Here is a 17,061-nt window from a genome sequence, read left to right as displayed (position 1 = left end):
CACATAAATACAAGTATGTGCATCGAGGTGGGCTTCACTTCATGTCACCAGCTCAAAGACAGAGACAAGGAAACATGTTGTGTCCGAGGGGTTTCACCGTTTTCTTCTCCTTCATGGTCCTCCTCAATGTCCAGTCAAGTGAGTAGTATTCGTTTTTTAAATATATATGTGAGTGATTTACTTTGTGAGATCCTGCTCATTCATGTAAACATGCAGAATGCAAAGTAATGCTGTCTTTCAGAATCACTGTGCAGCTGGTGCAGAGTGTTATGTTTTGTTTGCTCGACCAATTACTGACTCACTTTTTGTTTCTTTTTTGTTTAAATGAATTATCTGAATATGTTTTGTCTTAGGCCATGGCGCTGATATTATTGATGGGAACGAGGTGCGGCCCCACTCGATGCCTTACATGGCTCTGCTGCAGAGCAACAAACCGATCTGTGGAGGGATACTGATCAATCCATCGTGGGTCCTGACTGCTGCCCACTGTAAAAAGTAAGAACAAGATAAATACACATGGGGGACAAATTAGAGGAAATCCAACAAAAGGCCAAACAAACTAACAAAAAGTGTCTTCCATGGCAAATCATGACAATTTAGTGTTTTGATGATAGTTGTGGAGAACGCTGTCTAACATGTCGGTCCAAAATCTCCAACAGGTGTTTAATTGGATTGTGATCTGGTGACTGTGAAGGCCATAGCATATGATTCACATCATTTTCATACTCATGCAACCATTCAGTGACGGGGGCATTGACATCCTGTTCCTCCACTCGTTTTTCTTTCAATTTGCCACCCGTCTGCATGTTCTTAGAATGACCAGATTTCAGAATATGCACTAAAACCAATGTTTATTCTCAATGGACGGTGTAAAAGATATTGTGTCGCCTACTGATTATTTAATCTTCCAATATTTAGAGTTTTAGTGAAAAACATCACAAAAAATGTCCACACATTGTAGCCTCGTCGGAGGAAGATTTGCTTATCGGAAATGAAAGTATCTGTAAATGCACAATTCTGTCTTTCTCAGTGTAACTCTGCGGGAGTGAGAATAAACATTACACTTTTATTTCAGTGCACACCCATGAGTCGTTTTACACCTTCAACAGTTGGAACACAGTCATATCAGAACTCTCCATTCAACACTAATCAACTACCAACACTGTGGGTCTACATGTGTCTCTGAGGCTCACTCACTAAAAGCCAATTATATGACAGTGATCAGGAATATATAATGAGGCAATTGTGATGAAGTCACAGTTATGTGAACTGTAAGCTAATGCAATACTGTGTTTCTGGCCTTGCAGCATCAAGACGGTGTTGCTGGGGGTGCACTCCATCAAAGCAAATGAAAAGAAATCCAGGCAGGTCCGAAAGGTTAAGGAGTCAGTTCCTCATCCCTCCTACGATGCAAAAGATTTGGTCAATGACCTCATGTTGCTCAAGGTAAGGTGACATTACGGTAACCAGCAGTGAATTACCACCTCGAGGAACAACTGTAGGAAAGTGGTGTGAGATTGTTTGTGACGCATATTTGAAACAGCTTTTGTTTGAAATCAAATTTGCTTCCTTAGATTGTTTGGGCAGGAGAGAGAGAGAGATACTGTTCAAACCACATTTGGTCCAAATACAATAATTGCCCGTGCAGTCGTGCAGTTGCTTATCTTCACTGCTTATCTTCAGTTTCCTACAAATGTGGACAATATCCAAAATCAAGTCTTTCTTCTCAACCCACGAACTGGAGAAAGTTTCATTTATTGTTGTGCTGTGATTCAAACACTGAATGATACAAACAATAATCTGGTTAAACCTTGAAACCCCCCCATGTTCTTATAGATACTTTGATGATATAATTTTATGAGTAGAAATCTTATTCAAGATGGATACTAGAAAAGAAAGCATTTATGTTCACACATCAATCCATCACAGCCATCCATTTATGTATATATATATATATATATATATATAAAGTCAGCATCAATGAATAATGTTTCTTCTCTTAAAATTTCAGCTTGACAAATCGGTGAGGAAAACCAAGACAGTGGAACCTTTCAAGCTGGGTAACACTGTCAAGGATCCAGCAGCTGGCAGCAGCTGTCTGGTGGCTGGATGGGGGAAAACGAACAACGTTGTCAATAAAATGTCAGACGTCCTCATGTCTGTCAATGTGACTGTGATCGACAGAGTGAAGTGCAACTCTCCCGACTACTACAACCGCAAACCTGTCATCACCAGTGGCATGATATGTGCTGGTTCTGATGGCAATAACCATGCCGACAGCTGTCTGGTGAGTACACAAGTAAAACAGACGGCCACCCTTCATATCACTGCCTGATCTGCCTGGAAATGACTGTCATGCATTATTCTGTCTGTACAGGGGGATTCAGGAGGCCCACTGTTGTGCGGTCAAGGTCTAGTTGGAGTCACTTCTTTCGGAAGGAAGTGTGGCCAGATTAAAAAGCCCGGGGTGTACGCTTTCCTCTCAGAAAAACATCTCAACTGGATCAAAAAGACAATGAAGAAGAAATGAAATATAATCAGCCCCCACTGTTAATGAATTTGTATTTGCAAATTTACCACTTCTATCTTTGGACTTCTTTTGTGCTCGATTCACTTTATCCTATATTCATGTGATAGATATAGGCTCTTCATAGATATCTGCGTATGCTGCAATAAAACAAGACATAACATTTAAAAAAAAATTATTGTTATTGAGACCAATAAGCCATCTTTAGCATAAACGCAAAACACCACAGCGGCATTATTCAACCTGTCAACCAGACAGATTCACCACTTCCTGCATCAAAAGCATAAACTGATACTGAGGCTTCAGCTCAAGTCTCTTGGTTTTGTCTTAAAGGTCACTTCTCAGGCTGAATTATTTCCTCACCACTGATCGATGTTCTTACTGCCTGAAAACCACACACAATGACATTTTCCCCTGTCATAAAGGCAGAGTCAGAAATATAAAAGGCATCTTATCTTTTGTTCTTTCTTTTTTCATATTGTAGAACTATATCTCTTTCAAAATACCTTCTCATTTCTGTAGCTCAAACCTCACATCTCTTTGTGTTTGTGTTTCAGTTCTCTGGTTTCATGTTGTGCAAGATCAGTGATCAAAATAAAAACAGAATATTTTCTGTCTTGTGCTTTCTTCCCTCCTCCTCTCGAGGTCATCTGTCGATAAAGCTCTAGCTCTTCCCTGCATGAGACAATTACCGTAATGTCAACGCAGAGAACATGAAGCTCTGAACCACAACGCTCCATATATAAAGACCCCATACAGGAAACGTGCAAAGTGTCGCAATGCTGCAAACATGCCTCTATAGGAGACATTATCAGTGACCACATGTCAAACACTTCCACTTCCAGTAAAAGGAAATGTTTGCCATTGTCATTAAGGTTGGCACAGTAACGTTTTTGGGCGGATTATTCATCATTTTCTTTGTCTCCCTTATCTTAAATACTATTGTTCCTTCATTCCTGTGAGCTGACTGAGGCCCATTTGTCTCCCTGAAACATTTGCTCCCTCTGCATTATTTGCTCCACTTTAAATTCTTGTGGTTTTGTTGTGTCAGCTCAGCTTACTAATCATGTCTATACACCCACTCTTTATGACCTGGGACTCAGTTTTCATGCTACGTCACTAGGTGGTGCTCTCTGCTGTAGCTAGTGCCGCAGTAATTTACAGAAAGGAGATTCCAATCGGGGGTTAGGATCATTTCACTCAGCTAAAAGTAAAACTAAAAATGAGTTTTGATTAATAAGGTAGATAAATAGAAAACATACCATGTTTCCTGTTTATTTTGACACCTATTGGTTGTTGGGACGGCATGAATACTCTTCCTTGGGTCCACCTTTTACAGTATTGCAGTGAAAATGGTGCACATAAAATTCAGAATCTAACCTTAAGACCATAGACTGTATATAAAGAGTAAGACTTGAATAAACTAATGACAACTGAGACAGAAATGACATAATAAGTTGAAAGCACATCTCCTACAAAAACGCAGCTTTCTATCCTCGTGAGCATCTTGCAACGCTTGAGGTGTATTATGTGACCCCAGGTTGGGAAACTCTACTATTACTTCTGGGTGAAGCAAATTTGCTGCAACCTACAGAGCTACATTTGAAGAATTGGCTCAACATGATTCAGGCACATACAGTATGGTTTGAGCTGTCTTTTTTCTTTTTAAGTTTGTTTAGGCAGGTGAGAAAGATGTCATTCAAACTGCAAACTAAATTTAGTCCAAGTTCTCAGCAAAGTCACTGACACCTTAATAACAAATAAAAACATATCACATCACATGTCACATCTTCCAAGAAAATAAAAACAAATCCTATATTTAGCAACAACCCAATTTATTGTGTAAACATGTTCTACTATCTGACATTTGATATTTAACGCTAATCACGATCCACAGCTGAGAACTTCTGATGGGACTGTCATTAACTTTGCATGTAGGTTGGCAAATTAAAATGTTGACCAGGTGATGGCACCAGAGGCAAGGCTGAAGTTTCCCCAAAGTTTTTTTACAATTCATCCTGAGGGGGACATGACTGTCTATTTCAAATTTCACGGCAACCCATCAAAGAACTACAATGTCAGCTTAATGGAAGGAGAAAAGTCAGGGGATTCGTCAGTAATGTATTTCAAATACTTATAAGTACAAGTCAAATACAAATACTTATACCTATACATACACACACATCACAAATTTATAGTTCCATAGAATATTTTGTTTTCACTTTGTCGCCTTGCAACTAATCCACTTAAAATAAGTACGGCACTACAAAAGGCCGTTTTTTTTACCTTTGCTGTTTTTCCCAAAGCATGAAAAGGCTGAAAAAGATGTAAATAACAGTAACATAAATCACACATTATGTGTGTTGTAAATTCGCTGGTCTCGACTCTGTGCTTTGTATGTTAGCTAGACAAGCTAGTTACCATGGCAACAGTGCTAACAGGCAGATCTACAGTCACTAGGAGTTTCGCTCGGCCGGTAGCTCGCTAGGTAGGCAAGTGTTCAACTTAACCAAGTGTTCAACTCAAATACAAAACTTTTAAATAAGTTGAATAAGTGAATAAGTTAACGCTTGAAACAGGTAATCGCTTCATGTAATCTATTGATTTTAATAATGTAACTGTATTCTGATTGCCACCTATTTAAACTGTTATTATATCCTTAACACTTTGACATATGTTCTGTTACTCCCAAACACTGTCCGTCCAATAGTTGCTGAGCTATTTCAATCTGGACAAAAGTGGTGGGCCGACAGACTTTGCCGTCCATACAGCCACGACACTAGCATGGATAAAAACTGATGACAATCTGTGTCATTTCGCTGAATTAGAGGTCCGCATAAGAGACAAAAATGTAAGACAAAAGAAGAAAAAAAAAATCTGTCCTTGGCAACTGACCTGCTCCTTTGTAAAGGTGAAGGAAAAAATGTTACCACGCCCAGGAAATTCCAGCATGTCCTTTATTTGAGCTGTAAGTGAATTATCACTGACCAACCATCTGCCTGTGTGTTTACTCTGTTTCCATAGCCACCCACAAAAGCTCAAAGGCCCACTTCAGTGCCACCGAAACTATCAAAGCTCACCACACCCATATCAACTTATATTTGTCAAATGGATGAATGCACGAGTGTTTATGACTGTTTTTGGCGTGTTTAAATAACCATTTCTGCCATGGTGATCACTGTCCCACACACCAACACACATACACGCGAGAGTAAATGTTTACCTGGACTTGCATCATCTGTGTGTGTTGGATGAGCTGCCCACCTTGCCTCACCTTTCCCTCACTAGTGACGCAACAGCACGCACACGCAAACACAGAGTGAAATCTTGTTTTATGAAGGTAACTGGAAACTGTTGTATCCTGGCAGGTGAGTCAGAGTCTTTGTATGGCAATTTAGTTTTGTATCACATTGTCCCAAATGTTTGATTATGAGACAACTGTCCATTTTGCTACGTTTGTTTTCAGATAAAGACTCAAAGGAAAGGTTCAGACTTTCAGACGAATTGTTTTGGAAAATACATTAAATTTAGTGCGTCAGTTAGCTCGGCACAATGACTGGAAGCAGGGGGAAACAGTCTGGCTCTGTTTAAAGTCACCAGCACATGGCACGCCAAATTTATAAGACATATAAAAAAAAAAAAAATCTTTCAATAAAGTACAGTGTATATGCTGAGAGAGTTTTTGGTCACTGTAATAATTCCTCCTTTCCTTACTGGCCATGAAGCGAGTCTTTCCTGATGCAACTTGACTGTAAGAAACATGAGTCAAAAATCCACCTTCCTCGTACTGTGCAATAATATGCAAAAGGTTCAGGTGGAGCAAATATGAGGCTTCATCTGTCCAAACTCCTCCACTGTGTTTCCTTCCTGAGCTGCTGCAGAGGGATACAACCTACAACAATGTTTCTCAACACTAATATCAACATGTGAAAACTGACTTAAACTTATTTTCTTGCTCTTAATGACTTAAAGTTATTCCAATATTCTTAAGGGGTCATACTTTGTACTTGTCCTTTAAGAGTTTTCTTAACATCCTACTGTAAATTCCACTGACGTGCTGATGGTGAATCACTTAAACCCACAGAACTTCATTTTAAATACCATTGGAGACCCAGAGGCTCCCAAAGACACCGAATATGTCAGGTCAAATTTTAAGGAAACGTGTACAGTAAAGAAGGATATACCAGACACTTAGAATATTCTCATTTTATATAATGATGCAGCCATAAAAAGTGTAAACATCATCCAGCTCAAATGAAGAGGTGAAACAAGCTTATACAGAATATATATATATATATATATATATATATATATACAGTGTGGAACAAGAGGATTTTTATTACGTTAAAGTTAAAACTATTTATGGTGAAATAGAAAAAGGAAACTGGCTACTTAACACATTCTCCTCAAACTACTTTTTCCAAAATATGCATTATGCATATTTACCCATAATTGTAAAAAAGTATAAGAATATTGAGAGAATATGGACTGGTGACTTCATAAATACTATGTAAATCATGCAGTGTAGTGACAGCTGTCAGCTATCTTTGGAGATGAATAAGGTCATGTGAGGTTAACCTCATACTCAAACAGTGCGTAGCCAGAAGTTTGTTTGGTGTTAACACTCTTCATTAAAGCTCTTATCTCAATTTTTTTTTCAATGCTGTGCTTGTGAAACTGTTTCCTCCTTTGTGCACAGTCTATTCTGAGCTCCTTTGTCCAGAAGCATCTAAACAGTCTTTGTTTGCAAAGACTTTGAGAACTTAAGTTACCTGAATAGTCCCAAAATAGTTCATACCAGACACGCCCCCGCTTCTTAACCCAATCCACCTGTGCAGCAGTATATTGTCTACACATCCAGCTTTAGACGTCAGTTGATTGTTGAAAACACTGCAGTGACCATCCATTGTGTTTTTAACATAATGGATGGTGTGTCTGTGAGTGTGGTTTAATCCTTGTGTACAGGATATTGTATATCTGTTTTTTTCATCAAAATCAGCTGTTAGAAATTAAACTCAAGCAATGAAGTGGTACAATTTCATTTGATGGTCCAGCTTGTCACACAGACACCTAAAAAGACTTTCCAGTCCCTCATGCTTTTGTGTTGCTCTCATGATTCTTTGAATTCCTCAGTGAAGTCTCAGAGCTTTCTGAGAGCCTGTCTCAGGGTTATTCTTGTCTGCTGAATCTGTGTTTGGCTAAAAGGCTGAGGTGTTTGTGTGAGCAGGCTGCTAAGGTATGGGATGCATCCAGAGATAGGAATGTAAACAGAAAAGTCAGGCAGAGACGCATGAATAAATAACACTTTCATATAACACTGAGACACTTTATTAGCGATCAAATTCCATCCCTTTTCCAGACTGAGATGAAGAGCATTTCTCTGACCTATAACAACAGCAGTGCAATAAATAAAACCGAACCTACAGATCATCAAAGGGCTGAATGCTCAGCATTCGCACATAATAGACATCATAACAATAGTCCAACATACAAAGACTCATACAGTCGTTAGCAATAAATAATCACACTGAATAAATTACATTCTAACAAGTACTGGACAGTGTTTCTTTTACACAGCATCTAATGAAGCAGTCTATCACTTCTACTTCTTTGTCAGGTCCTCAGATTCCTCTGGTCTACTTCGCGGTTGAATCGTGCAGCTGGATGAGGACAGATAGAGAGAAATCAAAGGTCAATAGATAGGAAAACATAGAAATTACATTTTAAAAGTAAAAGTGAAACCATTTAGTTAGAAAACTACCATGTAGCAGTTAATTTAAAACAGCTTAAAATAATTGCACAGACGACATGCTTAAACATTGAAAGTAAAAGTCCAGAATTCCTTTCTCCATTTTAGCTTTAACGCAAAATAAAGTAGTTTAAATAATCTGGATGAACTGTTTTGTTTGTTTGCAACCTGTCTATTGGTCTCCCAGTTCCCATATCTTATCCCATATCTCAGTAATTGCTTTGGTTACTACAATGAAAACTATGAAAAGTTGTAAAAAAAATTAATTATTCCTTAAACACATGAATAAAAGAATTTAAAGCCTGCAAATGAATAAGCATGTAAATAACACTGTAACCTATGAGTGAGTCAGACTTGCTTTTTTTAGGGTTGACAGTGAGCGACATGCAGGCTTTGTGGAGAAAGATGAACAGCCGCATTATTTGTCTTGAGGTGAAAAATTTCGGTGTATCTAAACACGTGAAGTCTGCACGTGTGTTTATGTGTGTGTGTGTGTGTGTGTGTGTTGCTCAGTGAGATCTGACCACATCTAAATGGAGTAAGCTCTTACAGCTAGGTCATCACGTGTACAGTCAGTGTGTCAGTACTGTTATTGTTTGGACACACAGGTGAATGTGTACGATCGAGCGTGTGGTTTTTCTTTACGCTGGTATGCAGTGCAGAGATGGGATAGGCCGAGACACCCGTGGCTAATCCTGACTAATTCTTCTCTAGTGGGGATTCCTCTCTTCATGATGCAACTTGCTGTATTCAATAACAACAACAAGCGTATACGGGCTCCTCTGTCACTCTCTGAGCCCACTCTTTCCTGTTTGGCTTAAGATTCACGTGAGCAGAGGCTAGACACCACCCTCCGAGGATTAAGTCCGAGGCAAGACTTTTGGGAGAAATACAGCAGCAAAATATACACCCCGGGGAAATACATGTCATTTTACAGCATCACAACATATGACATGACCACGGTGATTGGTGAAGGTTTGGATTTCCATCCTGAGTCAAGCAATTCACTGCTCAATAGGCCCTGCCCCCTTAGTTACTGTTGCTATCCTGCCAAGCATTCCATTCTAGAACTCCATATTTACACTGTAAATTAACTGTAGCTAACAAGCTAGTTAAGCTAATGTAAATAGAAATCTCATAAACCTTTTAATGGCTAAGCTAACTCATTTTATATTGAGAATGGTGTGAAATATGCATTTGATTATTACATAAATGATAAAATGCTTAAAGACTAAAGCTTATGGCCAAGTTAACCTTCCAGGGGGTCCTGGGTCAAAAATTTGTTGTTGGGTCCTTGTTTGTTGTTTGGGCCAGACAAGCAAACAAACACTGTTTAATCTTTACATCCTTGCTGTTGTCTCTCTTGTTTTGAAGATGGTAAAAAATAAAACCATCATTCAAACTCTTTACACACAATCTACCACCCCATGCACACGACTTTAACAGGGCGAACCTGAAGGCTGACAGCTTTATGGTTGCTAAGCCATGACTGGGCAAACGATGTTCAGGGGGGAAGTTAAGCGAACTGTTGGGGGTATTGAGATGTTTATGGATGTCATTTAATTTGACGCAGTGTGAACTCAGTGTAACTGCTGACCTGGAACGAAGTACACAGGTGGGTCAAAAGCTCAACAACGTGACACCTACCTCATCGGAACTCAACGCCCTCACACCACGACATCACCAACAGGTTTCTGTAACTTCTCCTGCTCCGTCCCAGTTCCCAGGTAGGATGCCAGGTAGTTTTTATGTGACCGGTAACTGAAAAACACATTCACTGTGAGTATAAAAGCCGAGTATAGCTCTCGTGATTATCAGATGATCGCAGTAAAGTTATTTTGAAAGGCGGGAGTGCAGAATCAGTTAGAGCTTTTATCCTGTCTAGACAAATGAAATTTAAGGTGTGTTTTTGTTGTGTTTTGGCAGTTATTTCAAAGGATGACAGCCCATAAAGGGTATGTATTGATTATTAAAATGAACTCTAGTATTGTTTTCTGATCAGAATTTAAATTGGATGTAGTTTCGCTCTCACAGTAATAAGTTCCACTTTCTCTCCACCCTCCCCCGACTTCAGTATTGCTGGCTCACACGGGCTGTAAAGCTTTAATTGCACTGCTGCTGTTATATTTGCACTATCTTGGACTATTGACTTTGTCCCACATACAAATAATAGCTGTGATTTGGTTACATATTGATACAGACCTTGTGATTATACAGGAAATGAGTTGTCAAACTATTACAGGAAATACTAGATCATTTAAAATAAAGGATGAGTAAGACACGCTTTCATCTATGTGGCACCATTTGTGGCGAAACTGTAGATTTCACTACTAGTCTACAATAAAAGTAAGAATGAGACATGAAAGTTATAGAGGATATTGAGGCCTGGTGAGGGGTGGTGAGCAATACCTTTATAGTGTGGGTGTGTTTGGGTGTGTTATGTGCCCTTCTGATGTGTCAGTGTGTCTGGGTGCCAAGAAGCATTTCTAATGTGTGGGTTCTAATGTGTGTTGGGATTTGCCAGGGTGTGGATGGCCCTCATCTGTATCCACTTAAAGCTTCAGTGATCTGCCCTATAACAGTTTTAAAGGATAAAGACGAATAAGACGACTTTATTTCAAAACCACTGGCATCAGGTCTCTTTCTTATTATACCTCCAACTATTGGGAAACTTGATACCGAGGCTGAAGAGAGAAGCAGGGCACACAGATAATTGATATATTGCGATCTGGTTACATAATGGTGTTGTGAATTTTGATTCCTAACTTTAATCCACTGAAAACAAGTTGTCTTAGGTTTACAACTCTAAACAGCAGTAACAACACTGTGTTCAGTACCAAGAGATCCTGCACAAACTGTCCACAGCACACTCATGCTAACCACCCCCATGGGTAAATGATACTTTATACAAATGAGGGGAGACAGTCAATCTGTCGCCGTCACTCACTTTTTGTTAAGACACAGTTTATATATTTTTTTTGCATCTCTCTTATCAATATTGATATATAATTCTGGGAAATGGGTAAATTTCGAAAGTCTCTCCTGTTGTCACCTGTCCTCATTATTTGGGCTCAAGATCCCTCACTGGCTTCCCACCCACTAACACCTTCTGTTCCCTCTGAAAGCACTACAGCCAGAGAATGAGGCCAGGTCACTGAAGGATGTCTTTCCCCCGTGTTACATCAGTCTTTAGCGCAGCTTTAAAATCAAGATGTGATGCCACGTGTGAGACACAGTCGTACTCACTGAGCACAGGTCATGAGCAGGATGGCGATGCAGCTGATGACTGACAGGACCACAGCGATGATTACCAAGACCGTCTGCACCAACTCAGTGTCACTGCCCCCCCTGGTGCGGGTCTCCAGAGTTTGGATCCCACAGCGCTCCCCGTCATAACCCTTCATACATCTGCAGAGTGAGAGGCAACAGAACGAATTGATCAGCCAAGAAGTATATTTTGTTAATCATGAAGAATAGGGTGACAGTGTAAATAAATGTGGCTTCAGATATTAAACTTTACGCAAAATAGTGAATATGTCCATTTAGTCAAAATAAGGAAAGATACCAATAAACCTCAGCTTAAAAAAAAACAACAACTAATATATAAATTTAATCATGTGTTCATGTCATTTTTGTTCTTGCCTGTTGGAAAGTTCAGCAAAAAATGATGTGGATTATTTATTCTGATGATAAACTCGTGATCAACTTGCCTCTGACTAAACCACGTCGCTCATATTCACCCACATGCAAACACCCAAAGTGAACTGATGCTGTACTTACATGCACACTGGCTCCTGCAGGCCCTCTATGTGCTTGCAGTAACCATGAATACAGTAGCCCAGGTGGGTGGAGGTGCAGGGATCCTCTGCGGTGGTGAGAGTTGCCGTGTATCCGTTGGTGAAGACCATGTGCTCGGGGTTCAAAGGAGTCGTGCTTTTGCTCTTGTGCCTGCTCCTCCTCTTGCCTTTGCCTTTCCTTTTCTTCCTCTCATCTTTACTGAGATGTAACTCTGTAGCAGGAGAAAGGTTCATTTTAGGAGTTTCTACATATAAGTTCAAGCAGTTTACATGATGAATTTTTCACATACATACATACACAACATCCCTGACTGTGACTTAATATCTTCTTTGATCAACTGAACACAGTGTAAAGCAGATAAGGAACAGCGAAATTCTTCACTTCTCCATTGCATTCAGAAAAAATGTATTTACTGATCACAAATGGCCCAGCATTTGAACAAAACAAAAATCAAGTTTAAGAGGAAAAGAGCTTGTTTGATTTGTCATACCATGAGGGCTGAAATTTTCGTTGTCCCCTCCTGAAAGATCTTCATCTATTTCCAGCTCGTCATCGTCGCTCAGCAGAGTCTGGAGGCCCTCCCCAGAGGCCGGACCCCCAGTCACTCCGGCTAGTCCACTGGAGTACGTGGCCTCAGATGCCTGAGCGCCCGACGAACTGCAGACTACTGTAAAACCAACAGGACACACAGAATACAAACAGACTAATGAGTGAGATCAAATTTACATAGAGATATTTAAAAAAAAAAAAGATAAGCAATAGGGAGCAATTAGAGTCAAAGTTTACATCATGCAGTTTAATGTGGTGACCCCAGTATTTTATATCCACAGTATTTGGGAAGATCAAGAACATTTTTTTAAAGCATGATACCAAGCTCAGACTACAACTTGTTGCCATGAAGGGATGAAATGAATTATAATTATCTGGAAGTTTTATTTTTCTGCAACCAGAAAAAGGACAAACATCTTGAGATTGATGAAATGGCATCCAGTTCTTTTATTCCTATTCTATGGTCACCAGGAACCTAAGCTTGCCTGGTTACTTTCTATTGGCATTGTATTCAGAATCTTTGTCCCATTTACATCTGACTTATCCATTCATCTTAAAATATCGAGCGCAATCTGAGCCCGCTAATCACATACATGCTGTATTGACACTAAAACAAGTACAACCAGTCCATGTCCTGAACAATGCTGTACCTGAATGCATCATTCACACACGATGAGAACAATAATGAATGAAATTCAAAGACTAATGAAGAATTTGAATTATGGTGACCTTTCGCAGCATCTCTGTTATACAACGATCTGGCCTGGTAATGATTCAGATCCATCCTGAGAACCAGAGGCGCTGCACTTCTGAGACAAATTCTTTTCTCTAAAACTTGCCTGACAAGTCCTCACTTGCAGAGACATTTCTTTCTTGCTTGCCCCCGACCCAGAGCACCCCATTCCTCCTCTGTCCTCATGCCATTTTACATTTCTCCTCTTTCCATTTCATTGATTTTCCTGGCCCTGCACACACACAAACGCACACGTACATAATAAAGGTACAAGTCCAAACTTACCGAAGCACAGGAGACAGGTGAGGACGAGAGGGTTCATATCCCAGGAAGAGAGTGTTTTGTGTATGACAGTCCTGTGCAAATCTGTGCGAGGGTGTGTGTGCGTGCCCGAGTGTGATGTGTCTGTTTGTCCCCTGCTGATAGAGATTGTGCTTTGCTCTCTTTACCTCTGCTGGGTGCAGCTTTTATAGACCAACGCCTGCCTCTCAACTCTGAGGAAAAAAGAAGGGTGTGTGTGTGTGTGTGTGTGTGTGTGTGTGTGTGTGTGTGTGTGTGTGTGTCTAGTGATTAATCAGCCTCAGGCAACACATTTTGTACCTCAACTCCTCACACATGACAAACCTCTGTTGGAGAATAATTAGTCTGAATGAGATTGAGACACAAAACAGTTTGATGTATTCTGACTTGTTTCTGTTCACCATTAAAACACACACAAACATTTGCTCCCCCTTCTTTAATTGTTATTGCTTCCTCGCTTCTCCCTCTATGGTCACGAATAAGGCAATAATTACACCGACACACACACACACACATGCACGCACACACACCACAACATACTCATAGCACTCTTATCAGGTCAAAATCTTGTGTCTCCAAAGTGTCTAGCTACCACAAACTGAAATAAGTTAATAATATTTTGTTCATTGTTTATTTGGGGATTTAATTTTTTAAAGGATTATTGGGAAATTTAATGAGCTTAAAGAGATGAAAACACAAAAGTCAATCAAAAACAGAGATGCAATGTTCTCACTTGGTAACAACGATACACACAGTTTGTAATCACCATAGTGACCGGAACCGGCTGCACTTTACTCAAGGTACAAAGATGGTCAGTGATGGCAGTAAACATAAAATAAGTTTTTATGATTGTGTGATGATTATTAATTATCTGTATCACGTACAGATATGGGCAAATGGGGAGAAGACGGTCTAAAAATGTTAATGTGGCATCATGAACCAATTCAACCTCTGAATCCAGCTTTTTTACTGAGAGATAAGTCAAGTTTTACAAGATATATCATATTCTAATTGTGTGTTTCACAGTGAACATGAGGCAGAATAACTTCTGCTCTCAAGTAAATATTATTTTATCTATTGAAATGCACCAAATCTGTTATGTTATTCTATTATTAAATGTATGTTTTGTATTGTTCAACAGGGAGTCTTTCTGTGTCTTAATTATTGTGTGTGTGGTTTAATTAAATGATGGCAAGCGTTACTATTTTAGTACACTGTAACCAAGAGGACACCTTATGGCTTGGGTGGGGATGCTGCACAGAAGGGTGTGTTGTTATGTTGTTGTGTCTGCAGACAGAGGTTGTCCCATCATTCGTGCTCCGGTGGAATCCGATAGAAGCCCTCTAGGAATGCTGGGAACTTGTCCATCTCATTCCTCGGCCTCAACAACGACCAGAAGCTCCTGACACATTTTGTTTATAACAGCCGTAGGAATTAAATTGTTTGGATTATGTGTAATGGCATTGAGGATATGTGATATGAATGTGTGGAAAGTCTGACACAAGCCTGGAGAGAAGCACCTCATAACAGCCGCCCACTGTAAACACGCTGCTGTGTAGTTAACAGCGTGACGGGTAAAAACTTTCTGACACACAAATACAGCCGTATCTATTTGGATAAAACTTTGAATCATGCATTTTTACACAAGCTCAGTAGCTCTCATGATTTAACCACCCCCACCTCTGGAAAGGGATTATTGCCCACATGAAGCAAAACCTAAGACCTACAAACTTGTAAATACAGAATAAATGCAAACAAGACTAAGAGTCTAGACACAAAAGCAGCTCTGTGAGGCTTTAGTTAGGCACAGTTACGCTTTGAGATAAGTCCTGTTGTATTTATTTGGTTTGTGCTGGTTGGTTATGGACCCTTAAGTTGACTGCCCTGCTTTGTAGCATTTGTCTCAGTTGGTAAAGTGTAAATGCAAGTCAGGTTAATGTTGAATTTTATCCTGAAGAAAAGAAGTTCATGTTGATTTTCATTGGTAAGCGTTATAAATGTGCAGCTTCCCCCCTTTTTTTTGAGTTAAGTGCTACCATTAACCTGCTAACATGCTGATGTTTGGCTCAAGGGCGTAGGTTTGCACATGGACGGTAGGGACATGTCCCTACCAATATTTGTATATTATATGTAATATATATGTTTGGAGTGAGGTCATATTAGATCATTTCAATGAGTCCTCCAAGAGGCTGCGTCTCCAAGAGGCTGCGTCTCCAAGACAAAGCATGGAGACGGGGATGCAAGGATTTAGGCGGGCTATATGAAGGCTCACGTCATGTGAGAGTATCACAGTGGTACCTGACATTACCAGAAAAATGTCAACTGATTTTATTTAACCACGTTAGCTAGCATTGACTAGCGAGCTAACCCTGGCTTCTGTCTTCTGTAGCATAGCAGTCAGGTTGTAAACATTAAATGCTGGATATATCAAGGATGAGTTTAATTTAAATTGAAAAGTACAAAGAAAATGTCACTATGAATACTATGACTTTTCTTACACCAAACTATACTATGACGTCTTTATATCTTACTATGATTTTTTTATGACGTTTTTATGTCTTACAATACAATGACGTTTTTATGACATTTTATGCCTTACTATACTATGAATGTTAATGCCTTAATATACTATGACTTATGACATATATATGACATATATGTCCCTATATCAAGAGCAATGTTACCATATATGTCACCTATAAGAGGATATATTATTATGACATATATACATCCTAGATCACTGGATATTTGAAGAATTAAGTTTATACATAAATATATATGAAATACTCATAGTAAAATGCAACTTTATTAAAACAGAAGGCCTATTGAATTTCTACGGTATTCAGATGCGTTTTCCAAATTTCATGTGAAACTATGCAACAGGTATCGATCCATCTCCCTCAAAACCATAAATATTGTCCTGATGAAAAGTCAGGGGGTCACAGTCAGTAGACTGCTCCTCTGGCCAACATGGACGTCTGTAAATCCCGTGGCAATCGATTCAATGGCTGTTGAGATATTTCAGTCTGGACCAAAGTGGTTGACCAAATGACACACCAACCTTACCATATCTACAGCCATGCCATTAGCATGGCTAACAAAAATAACACCGGAGATGAACCAGCGTTACGCAGCAAAACAAATGTGCACATGGTACACGTGGACATTTTGTTTTGTTAAAGGACACGCAAGGCTGCAGCTTAGTGGGGCTTCCACCAACCACATTACTCACTGTATGAGTAACCTACTATTACTTATGCAGTAATTAGGTAACAGCAATTACCTCTAATGAGAACACTGTGGAGATCATGGCAGCATTTCCTGAACTTCGGATATGTTTATCCATGGGTTTTATATTTAGAACAAAATGGACAACACTAAGTGGGTGTGTTTGTGGGTCTGTGT

General features: G+C 39.6%; 2 protein-coding genes across 2 annotated transcripts; one reads left to right on the top strand and one right to left on the bottom strand.

The window, feature by feature from the left end:
* Window positions 1-3: 3 nt before the first annotated feature.
* LOC111654932 (granzyme A-like) lies at window positions 4-3,140 on the top strand. The gene is made up of 5 exons (XM_023406111.2): window positions 4-138; window positions 354-495; window positions 1,308-1,446; window positions 2,012-2,287; window positions 2,378-3,140. Exons 1-5 carry the CDS (start codon window positions 42-44, stop codon window positions 2,528-2,530), a joined length of 807 nt encoding a protein of 268 aa, XP_023261879.2. The 5' UTR covers window positions 4-41; the 3' UTR covers window positions 2,531-3,140.
* A 4,692-nt stretch (window positions 3,141-7,832) lies between these two features.
* Window positions 7,833-13,784, bottom strand: areg (amphiregulin). Its single transcript, XM_023406063.2, has 6 exons — window positions 13,642-13,784; window positions 12,565-12,741; window positions 12,057-12,285; window positions 11,523-11,684; window positions 9,924-10,037; window positions 7,833-8,187 (listed from the first exon to the last, which is right to left on the bottom strand). The coding sequence occupies exons 1-5, from the start codon at window positions 13,676-13,678 to the stop codon at window positions 9,944-9,946; spliced, it is 699 nt and encodes a 232-aa protein (XP_023261831.1). The 5' UTR covers window positions 13,679-13,784; the 3' UTR covers window positions 7,833-8,187; window positions 9,924-9,943.
* Between the last annotated feature and the right edge of the window lie 3,277 nt (window positions 13,785-17,061).

The sequence above is a fragment of the Seriola lalandi genome, unplaced genomic scaffold (assembly GCF_002814215.2).
Source record: "Seriola lalandi dorsalis isolate HSWRI2012SDOR001 ecotype SW California unplaced genomic scaffold, Sedor1 jcf7180002054294, whole genome shotgun sequence".
NCBI classification, from domain to species: domain Eukaryota; kingdom Metazoa; phylum Chordata; class Actinopteri; order Carangiformes; family Carangidae; genus Seriola; species Seriola lalandi.
The sequence above is the reverse complement of the archived record's forward strand: the minus strand, read 5'-3'. Positions and strand labels throughout refer to the sequence as shown.

Excerpts from the sequence above, each read along its gene's own strand:
- LOC111654932 (XM_023406111.2), top strand. The coding sequence starts at position 42 with ATGTCACCAGCTCAAAGACAGAGACAAGGAAACATGTTGTGTCCGAGG. Across the intron at positions 496-1,307 it reads ACTGCTGCCCACTGTAAAAA|CATCAAGACGGTGTTGCTGG; the intron begins GTAAGAACAAGA and ends CTGGCCTTGCAG. Across the intron at positions 2,288-2,377 it reads ACCATGCCGACAGCTGTCTG|GGGGATTCAGGAGGCCCACT; the intron begins GTGAGTACACAA and ends CTGTCTGTACAG.
- areg (XM_023406063.2), bottom strand. The coding sequence starts at position 13,678 with ATGAACCCTCTCGTCCTCACCTGTCTCCTGTGCTTCG. Across the intron at positions 12,742-13,641 it reads CACCTGTCTCCTGTGCTTCG|TAGTCTGCAGTTCGTCGGGC; the intron begins GTAAGTTTGGAC and ends TTGGTTTTACAG. Across the intron at positions 12,286-12,564 it reads CGAAAATTTCAGCCCTCATG|AGTTACATCTCAGTAAAGAT; the intron begins GTATGACAAATC and ends CTCCTGCTACAG.